Source organism: Pimephales promelas, chromosome 15 (genome assembly GCF_988280905.1).
Source record: "Pimephales promelas chromosome 15, fPimPro1.hap1.1, whole genome shotgun sequence".
NCBI lineage: Eukaryota > Metazoa > Chordata > Actinopteri > Cypriniformes > Leuciscidae > Pimephales > Pimephales promelas.
The window spans coordinates 32,118,534-32,129,884 of record NC_142783.1 but is presented as its reverse complement, the minus strand read 5'-3'; the positions used below and the strand labels follow the sequence as shown (position 1 = coordinate 32,129,884).

Sequence of the window (11,351 nt, the reverse complement as noted above, 5' to 3'; positions counted from 1 at the left end):
TGGGAGTCTCTACTAATGAGCTGATGAGTTGAATCAGATGTAAGACTTTGAAACGGTGTAGTGTTGTTGTTGGTGCAGGAACAGGGCTGGGAAACACTGCCCTACAGTCTCGTTCATGCGAAAGTGGCGGGTCCATTTTGAGTCCACAAAAAAGTGCATATGAAGTGTGCCATTTGGGACAGGATCATAACAGGCGGATTATGTCATGAGCCCATTTCACACTTGGTTTCTTTGACACAATAGAAGGTGCATTAAAGCAGACATTAGGGTTTTATAATTAGGATATTAAATCAGGAAATTTCTGGCAGTTTTTAACGCACCAATCTTTTTTTATGAACCCTTGAACGTGTCAAATGGGAGAATAGCTACTCTGCGCAGCCTGTTGCAAACATCAGCCCATTTCACAGTACAGTTTCTCGACCAACAGGGGGTGCTATTACAGCATCATACTAGAGATACATTTCTAACAAAATCAAATTTTTACCCCATCTAGTGGTGAAAAGGTAAATGACCATCCAGTGAATATTAGTTTCTGTTCCTCTCAATTCCGATTTTGTTTTAACTCCTACGGTGGCCAATGTAGTCCAAGATTAACATGGCTTCCAGTTCGACCTCGTCCATGAGTGTTAACTCAAACGTAAACATGAAAGGCGAAGCTTGAATTAATGGGCATGTCCCTCTTTGGCTAATATACTTTCAAGATGGAGGGTCAACATGGCGACCGACATTAGAACCCCTTACCCGTATGTATTTTTAATGGCATATTATACACTCACGAGAATACTTTATTACTCGAACGAAGTAAATATACATTAGCACATATATTTTTGAAAGAACTAAGTGTTTAAGTGTTTTTTAGCTAAGAATTAATTCAAAGAGTTACACAGTGTAGCTTTAAAAAAATGTTTTACCACAATTATTTTTTAATGGAAAAACAAACCTATGAAAGGGGCATATATTGAATAAAACGAGTGATGTACGATACATCGGCTGCCATAATGGTATATGTTCATTTTTTAATGTTATTGTTATCTGCCCAGTGAGTAAATTTTGCCGATATATTAAAGCCCATAAATAATATTTCCTTCAACTGAGACACTGGTCACAATGATGGTTTTGAATTGCTTGAAATATGATTGGTGAAATATGCGTGAAATAGTGCTACATGTGCAGCTCAAGTCATTTAGGCTACACACAATTATAATGAAATTTCAGTCTCTAAATCCTATACAAATTTGGATTTAGATTCACAGTATCTGCCAATGTATTGGTTATCGGCTTTCAAATATAAGTATTATCGGTTATTATCAGTGCATCCCTAATTATGACAGTTGAAGCAATCTCTTTTGCAGTTAAATTTAACATATTGGCATCATAAACAGACTAACGGCCAAGCGAAATCCAAAATATGTGGACCAACAATACACAACGAGCCACCTGGCAGCATTAGTGTTGTAGTTTCTTCGAGAGGTAATGAATTATGAATTAAGAGTATACACTCAGCAAATCAGCAGCAGACCGGTGTTTGCACTTATTTCAGGTTACACAACTTTTCCCCTTGTAGTAGTGTTATGACCTATGATGTCATATCCTGTACAAAAACAGCAAGAGTTTGTATCTATTGAAAGGCTGGGACTTGCTCTCACCCCACCAAAACAAACATGACTGGAAACATTATTTCATTGATTCTGATACTGTACTGGAGCCAAGGTACCAAAAGCTTTTTTAAATGATCTCCATAACAACTGAAAATACAAACTTATATTCTTACCAAGTCAATTAATTTTTTTCCACAGGCACTATGGGTGGGGATGATGTTGTTCAAGAGCCTAGACTTCTTCATGCACTGAAAGGGAGATCAGCCCAAATCAACTGCACACACACTAAGGGTTCAACCTACAGACTGATGTACTGGTACCGCCAGCGTACAGGAGAGACGATGAGACTCGTGGTGTTCACAACCTCGTACACCGATCCAGAATATGAAGATTCGGAGAAAAATAAATTTGTGGCCAGTAAAACCGTTCCCGAGAGCGGATCTCTGACTGTGAAGGATTTGGAGCCGGATGACAGCGCCATATATTTCTGTTCAGTGAGTGAATACACAGCAAATCAAACTCTGGGCAGACTTGTACAAAAACAGGTGCATTAAAATAAGAGGTGAATACTGATCAACAGGGGGCAGTGTGGTTCTTTTTCTCGCATTGCAAAGTAAATGTCTCTGTTTGCACACAATGAATGATCATGAACTTCACTTCTCTAACAGTCTACAGTTAAACTCATTGTGTGTAGTTTGCATCTTATCTTCCCCATTTTATCCCCTTATTTCTCTCAGGTCACACCCGGTATAGCTGACATCACGTCCTCCTGCATGTGCCTATAATTCCCAGCAGAAACCATGATGGACATGTTTAATAGCATATCTCTATCTCTAATGATACTTACAGGTAAAATTAAACAAAAATGCACTTGATAATTTACTTCAATATCATACAGGTTGTTTTAGTCTAAATATTACTGTACACAACTGTTGTTTGTTTCTCCACAGCGGGATGTCTTGGTAAAACTGTGGATCAGACGCCAGATAACCTCATCAAGAATCAAGATCAATCTGCTGTGATCGTGTGTGCTCACAATATACAGAACTATGACCAAATATTATGGTACAAACAAAGTCAGGACACGCCAGGCCTCAAGTTAATGGGATACCTTTTCTATGAGGATGAGACTAAAGAGACTGAATTCACAAACAAGATCAAATTGGATGGAGATGGAAGAAATAAAGGCAATTTGACGATCAACGGCCTCAGACTGAATGACAGTGCAGTGTATTTCTGTGCAGCGTATTACACAGTGTTCACAATCACCTCTGACTCGTACAAAAACCCTGTCTTTTAAACGGCTTGCTTCTGTGAAATGCATATCTATGTTCCTGCCCACATCTCAGGATTTTGATTCAGAGCCAATTCTCAGCACAATAGGTCTAGTCTTAAAGCAAATATGTTGTTTAAAAAAAAAATCTAAAGGATTTTAGTTTGTGACAGTATTAATTGATGTTAAGTTGACAGGATAAAGACTGATCTATGACATGAAAACAACATGTGTGCCTCCTATAGTTGACATCACTTCCTCTTGTGCCTTTACTTCATAGCAGAAGAACTCAAGAGCTGACATGATGAACTTTTTACTTTTACTGAGCATATATGTATGTCTATTGTGGCTAACAGGTAATAGTACAGATTTGAATATGATGTTGTGCAAATAGTGATAATAAGAATATAATTTTATTTCAAAACATTACTTCTCACTGCAAACAGTATTATCTCTCTCCATGCACAGCGGCAAATCACGCAAAACCGGTTTACCAGAGTCCCGGTGACCTCATGAAGAACCAAGATGAACCGGCTGTTTTCATATGTTCTCACAATATACAAGACTACAACCAAATGCTGTGGTACAAACAGAGTCGAGACACGTCTGGCCTCACGCTGATGGGATACCTTAATTTTAACCAAGAAAATAAAGAGCCTGAATTTGAAAACAAGATCAAACTGGATGGAGATGCAAAGAAAAATGGCACTCTGACTATCAAGAAGCTCACGCTGAATGACAGCGCAGTGTATTTCTGTGCAGCGTATTACACACTGATACACACAGCCAAATCTTAATACAAAAAGCTGTTACCTGTTACTCTAACAGGACTCACCACAGATCTGCCTCATCTGCAAAAGACTCAGGGTTTGATTTGCTGCCAACATTGAGTTGAGATGTAGAGTCTTATTTCTAAGAATGTTTGAGTAAGTCCAAGTGTGAGTAAAACAAGGCCCACCACATGTTGATCTCATTTAGTCAATTAAGTTGATACACAAGCCAGGGTTGCCAAGATTCCAGAAGCTATATATGAAGAGTTCAGATGCAAAAGCCTTTAAATGCCATTTGAAATTTTCTTCTTTAATGATGATTTTTATCAAACTTGTATATTTAAGTTCAGTAATTTCACTTAAATAACAAGAAATTACTGAACTTAAATATACAAGTTTGATAAAAATCATCATTAAAGAAGAAAATTTCAAATGGCATTTAGAGGCTTTTGCATCTAAACTCTTCATATATATATATATATATATATATATATATATATAAATAAAATATAGGCATTGACTGAAATGCTTGTATTGCGATATTTTATATTGATAAGATGTGAAGTTTTGTGAAGGAAGGCCCTTGACAGGGAGCATTTGAGGTGTTTATGATCAATACGACATAGCTGTTTTCAATTCGCATTGCAGTGTGACAGTAAAATATGGGTTTTCGGTATGGGAATGACACATTTTGAATTTTGGTATATGGTCATTGGGTTACTTTTGGATATAGTTTCGATAGGCCATTGGGCTAGTTTTGTTACGCAGACCTGGCAACCCTGACACGCATCCCTGAAAGATAGAGGGAGCCATTTCTCTGTTAATACTAAACCAGAAAAATAGAAAAATGTGCATGTTTTAATTATATTGTAAGAATTATTATGGCGTGGATAATAATAATAAAAAAGAATCTGTTAATGCTAAACAACAATATGTTAATTGTCCCTTTAAATGGAATTTTTACTATATAACTCACCAGCTTGTTGAGATGACATCATTTCCTATTAGAAGTGTCTTCCTGCATTTAATGCACAGCATTGTCCCCAAAAGCATAAGCAAAGATGACTAGTATTCTTCCAAGTGTTTGTGTTTCTCTAGTGTGCCTCACAGGTAACCATATGGAAACTTTTTAGTTATTATTTTATTATGTGAACTTGTTTTACACTGATAACAGATGTATTTTCTCTCGATTACAGCCTGTCTCGCTGAAACTGTTCTCCAGTCTCCTGGAGACCTCATACAGAACCAAGATGAACCTGCTGAGATCAAATGTGCTCACAATATAAGAAATTACGATCGTATTCTTTGGTACAAAAAGGACATGGGCTTTAAGTTAATGGGATTCCTTAATCTTGAATATGACAACCCGGAGCCTGAATTCACAAACAAGATCAAACTGAGTGGAGATGGAAGAAATAATGGCACTTTGACGATCGACAGCCTCAGACTGAGTGACAGTGCAGTGTATTTCTGTGCAGCGTATTACACAGTGTTCACAATCACCTCTGACTCATACAAAAACCCTGCGATACCAAAGCTTAAGCTTATCTGTGGCTGCAAATTCAACTCTACACCTGGACCTGTGAGGTTTGATTTCATACCAGTCATAAAACACAAAAGTATTCTTGTTTCAATGATGGACATGTAACATGATCGGCAGACTAGGCCTGTTACGAGATAAACTGACTACAAATACTTTAACGTAATATTTGGCACAATTTACATCCACCAGTCCATAGTTTATTTCAGATCCATAGTGATTAATCCTAGATATGCAACAATCAAAATTGTATGTAAATAAAGTAAACACTGGCTCAACTCACCCGACACCCGCTATATACATCATAGACATTTTTACAAAGGTTTCAAATATATATATATTTTTTAAATCTTTTTTTTTTTATTCTTATTTTTTTTTTTCTTGTAAAAATCCGATTCAAGTATTGATTCAGAAACTAACATTTTCATTTTTACACTTCTTTCAGTCTAAATGCACAGCAGGAAATTGTTGTAATCATAAAAGCTGTGGATAGGGGGCGCTGAGGGTCCATACTAGACTAAAGCCATGATCATGTTGCAACGCTAAAAGGGGATGAGGAATCATATCAAACCAAACTTTATTTTTTTCACTCCAGTCTATATCAACATGATCAGAGTCCTCTTTGTCTCACTATTTTTGCTAACAGGTGAATATTTTATTATATAAAACATGAGTTTAAAGGGAGTTGTTCAGTAATGCAGTGCTCTTACACCATTTGCTATTTTTGCTTCTTTTCACACAGGTTCTGTCGTCAATGGAAGTGTTCAACAAAGTCCCTCAAATCGAATTAAAACCGAGAGAGATTCTGCTGAATTTGTCTGCACACACAACATCACATCATACACCATGATCTTCTGGTACAAACACACACGAGGACATGAATTTACATTACTGGGATATATCTGGAATAAAAATTATTTTCCAGAGGACGATTTTAAAAATAAAATCAGTTTGAATGGCGACGGAACCAAGAACGGATCCTTAAAAATCGAAGATCTTGCTCTGAGTGACAGTGCGATGTACTTCTGCGCTGCGAGTTAACACAGTGTGACATGCAGTCATGACACAATACAAAAACTCTGAAAGCAGCAGAATCATGAAGCATCTGCACCTGCTCAACACATCTGATACACACATGCCGGTGGCAGTCGTGTGGTCTGTATATCAATAGGAAAACTTATACAGGTCACATAATGAATTCACATCTTGTTTGATGAAAATCATGTCAAACATATCAAAACAAAAGAACAATGTAAATATCATTAATCAAATTAAATTAACACAATTTTTACAGATATACAAATATATTTGGGGTTTCTTCTTGGGTAGAGAGTGTATATCCGACACAGTCTGTGACATCATTTCCTGCATCTCCTGCATTTAAACTCATAGTTGAGTCGATCAGCAGAGAGAGACGACATGAGTAATGCTCCTTGTGTCTATGTTTTTGTTCTGCGTCTTGCAGGTAATCATGTGTTAGCTAATATTGTTATGTTAATTCACTGTACCATTGAATTGACTTTTTACAAAGTTTATGCATTCATGTATCTTTAAACAGTGAGCGTTCTTGGTGAAAGTGTTGTCCAGAGTCCTCCTGATCTCTTGAAGAAACAAGATGAATTTGCAGAGATCAAATGTTCCCACAAAGTACAAAGCTATGATGTCATACAGTGGTACAAACAGAGCCAGAGCATCATGGACCTTCGGCTCATGGGATATCTTAATATTCAACACGAGGTCACAGAGACTGAATTTACAGACAAGATTAAACTAAGCGGAGATGGAAGAAATAATGTGACTCTGAGGATCGACAGCCTCAGACTGAATGACAGTGCAGTGTATTTCTGTGCAGCGTATTACACAGTGTTCACAATCACCTCTGACTCATACAAAAACCCTACTGTGATGTGCAAGTTCATCTTTACACCTGAATCTGTGGTTGAGGAAATATAATCATCAAGAAGCAAAATCAGCAGGTTCAACATATGCTAGTCTTTTATCAAATATAATTTTCAGAATGAGAGAATGGCATACCGCATCAGAGCACAATATGTGAAATAGTAAACATTTTGCAAAAACATTTCAAAAAGTAGTATGCTAAATTGTCATCACATGACCTCTTTATGTTTGTCAAATTGTAGTCTTGTTTAATTCAGGGGTGTCTAGTTATAATCTGATATTTATAATAGGGATGGGCATTCGATTAAATTTTCTTAGTCGGAAGAATTAACGATCGACAATCGATTAATCATTAATATTTTTACATTCAAATTTATTATATTTCACAAATTAAAAATGCAATGAAAATACAACAATAAAGCGTGTTTTTCCTCGAATAGATCTTTATCACAAGATGATCAACTTGTGGCAGTTAAACTGGGCGTTCGGTTAGGCTAAATTTGAAGATATGCGCGAGTTGGCCCTCGTGAGACCCTCGTTTGTTCCAAAATAATAAATAATAATAAAAAAAATAACTTAATCAAAAACATAATAACATTTAGATCTGACGGGTTTTGTCAACATGTAACTCAATCAAGGCACAGAGTCGAGAAAGGGTGAGAGAGATTAGATTTGGTTGATTCAACAAACAAAACGAATGAATCGACTTGGAAAAAGATTCGTTCATTTTTCATGAACGAGTTTGAACAGGAGAGTCACGAACGTGCATCACAGAGCAGAGCAAGGCCAAACTTTGTTATTTATTTATTAAATGAGCGATTGTTTCGTTTGATAAGACCCTTATTCATCGTCTGGAATCGTTTAAAGCCCTTTGAACAGTTTGCAGTTTGCACTGAAACTGTCTTTTGGACCTTGAGCCGTTTGGTTCCCATTGAAGTTCATTATATGGAGAAAAATGCTGGAATGTTTTCATCAAAAACCTCAATTTCTTTTCACCTGAAGAAAGAAAGACGTGGACATCTTGGATGACATGGGGGTGAGTAAATTATCAGCAAGAGTTTTTTGAAAAGTGAACTACTCCTTTAATCAAGCAGTCGAGATGTAGTAGTTATTGTAATCATTAGAGGAGCTCATATGATAAAAGCTTTGAAATATTACTGCATTGCTCAAAAACAATTTACATCACTTTAGCACAGCAATCAAAACATTATTTAGTGCATTAGGGGGGAAATATTGCATTTGCTTGATAAACATGAATTATTTTGTATTCAGTAAAAGAAAGAACGTCATACAGGTTTGGAATGATAATAATTAAAGTAAATGGTGAGAATTCACATTTTTGGATGAAATGTCCCTTTATCTGTTGCCGGTCATTCACTTTCCAATTGACCTCCTGTTTGCAACCACATAGATTATCCAACTGCTGGAACTAGCATCTAAACCGTTTGCACCCATACTAAATATTGCTCTTCTGCTGTACTTGATGGTTTGAACACAACCCAGAACTTTACATCGTATGATGTAATGACACACGAGAGACAGTGATCACACCTCTTCTGTTCAGTAACAGCGAATGAGAGCGGCCACATATTGTGTTGGCACATCAAAAAAAAAAAAGTATATTCCTGCTTCAAGTTTGGCATGGTTTTGAAACCAAGTGGCAAGATGAATCCAGTAGTAGTATTTCTGATAATATCCCTCCAGTGGACCTCAGGTAGTTGACAATCTCGATGATAAATGAGCATTGAAATCATATCTGAGTTGCATTTGTTATGTTTGCATGTAAAATATAACATCCTTCTCTCTTTTTCTGCCAGGTTTTGCTGATGTAAATGATATTACACAGTCTCCAAACATAATGTTCCCACTTAAGGGAAATGCCACTCTGACTTGCAGTCACACGAAAGGTTCAACTTATAACAGAATGTACTGGTTCATTCAGCATCAAGGACAGACTATGGAGCTCATCGTGTACACGACCACTTTTGACGTGGTGGAATTTGGAAAGCTCAACAAGGACAAATATTCAGTGAATTATAAGACTGCAGAGAAGGGTTTTCTTACTGTGCTCAATCTGGAGTCTCCTGACAGTGCGCTGTATTTGTGTGCCGTGAGTGAACACAGTGCGGCAGAATCACTTCACAGATGTACAAAAACTGTCACGAGAACTGATATAACGGATCACACGGACAGGTGGCACTCGTGCACAACATCACAATACAGCCTAGAATAGATGACTCTAATAGTCTCTTGTAGGATTAAAGCGATAGTTCATTTTGAAATTAACTTTTGATATGTTTTATCTCACCTCAAGGGCATCCAAGATGTAGGTGTCTTTGTTTCCACAGTATTTTCAATTTTCATATTTTTAGGTCAAACCGTTCTTGTCTGTCAGTCATATAATGGAGGTCTATGGTCACCACCTCAAAGAGCATGCACAGAGAAGTCCAAATTAAACATGATTTATAATGACATGATTTTAAGTACACATTGATGGCCTAAGACACGAAACGAGTGGTTTGTGTGAGAAAACGAACAGTATTCTTATCGTTTTTACCTCAAGAGGTACATGAAATGCCATTGGACCTCATTTATTGCCATAAATTCAGGTGCAAGTCATGAATTTCAAATATGCACAAGTTCAAACAAAAATCAAGAGCGAATCGGTGAATAAGAACGTTCATTGTTTTCCTTACTCAAAGCTGTACTGTATTGGCTTCAGAAGACCTTTTTTCCCCTATAAGTGCTTTCATATGGTTATACACAGACTTTGAATGCCATTTGATGTGGCGGAGTAATCGAAAACATAATTGTAAACTATTCTTCAGAAATCCAGCTTTTGGATACGTAGCAATGCTGAAATTTGACACACAAACAGCAGGAGGCGGTGTTAACCATGACTCCTGTGAACACAACCTTTCTTGTACTAACTTAACCTACTATTACACTCAAAACAAGTGTATGTTCTCTCTAAGGTAATGAGAGGAAGGTTATGGTGAAGTTGTCCACACACACACACGCATCTCTTTTCTGAACATGATCAGGACTCTCGTCAGAGTTGCTTTTCTCATCTGTCTGTCAGGTACAAAATATTTGACTATTCTCATCCTTCAAATTGTTAATGAAGTTATGCTATCACCGAAAACATATAAAAAAAAATATTAGAGGCTAAATGAATAAACTGAACTGCATTAAGTTAATTATATATTTTCACTTTTTTAACAGATATTTCAAATAGTCAAGATGTCAATCAGACTCAAACGGATCTAATCAAGTTTCCTGAACAATCAGAAGAGCTCCGCTGTTCTCATAGTTCATCATCTTACAATGTCATGCTCTGGTACAAGCAAACACGTGGCGGAAGTTTGGAGTTGCTTGGATATCTTGTGGGTTCCAGTGAAACAGTCGAGGATAAATTCAAAAATAAAATAAATTTGGATGGCAATGCAAATAAATACAGCGTTTTAAAACTACAGAGTCTCTCGTCTGAGGACAGTGCGGTGTACTTCTGCGCTGCTAGTATACACAGTGCTGTGGGTTCCCTTTCTTCTCTGCAAAAACCCAGCTGCCATTGCCATTACAATGAGTGGAAACTGGAGCTTTCAAGCTTCAAAAACAGTGAAAAATCACCATAAATCTGCCCAAAAAGTGCTATACACTCTTAGAAGAAAAGGTTCTATACAGAATCCTTTAGGGTTCTTTGTAACCAGGAAAAGGGTTCTATATGGAACCTTTTGGGTTCATTCATTATCATTCTGGATTAAATATTTCCTATTATTGACAAACATCAAGACCCTAAAACCATTATAAACCATTTTTTATTTATGAATGCATGTGAATGATCACAAAATTCAATATATGGGGGTTAGAAAATGTATATATTTATATCATTTTATGTAGTTAATCAATATCACACGAAGAGTGCCATTTCAGTTTTCACCTCCAAAAATCAGCATGATTATACAACAGTTTAATAAACAATAATTTAATTACAACTACAAAGTGTTGCAGAATAATGTAATATATGAATGAATTATAGCCTATTAAAGAACCTTTGTGCCAAAGGGGTTCTTTCTTGTCATTATAAACCATTTTTTTTTAGAATAAAAGGTTCTTTGGAATTGAGTAAAGAACCCTATGCTTCATATATAGAACCCTTTTTTCTAAGAGTGTGTATTCTGAAGCCATTCAACCACAGCTTTGTGTGATGGACAGCCTGAAATTTAGGGGGTTTGGGGGCACTTTACCATTCATGTTGTAGTTTGAGAAAT

At 36.6% G+C, this 11,351-nt stretch overlaps 1 gene segment (V, D, J or C); it reads left to right on the top strand.

Moving 5' to 3' along the window:
- Positions 1–6,600: 6,600 nt before the first annotated feature.
- On the top strand, positions 6,601–7,134 carry LOC148973596 (T cell receptor beta variable 3-1-like). The segment is given in 2 exon segments: positions 6,601–6,646; positions 6,740–7,134. Coding segments are annotated over 2 exon segments (441 nt in total).
- Positions 7,135–11,351: the final 4,217 nt, after the last annotated feature.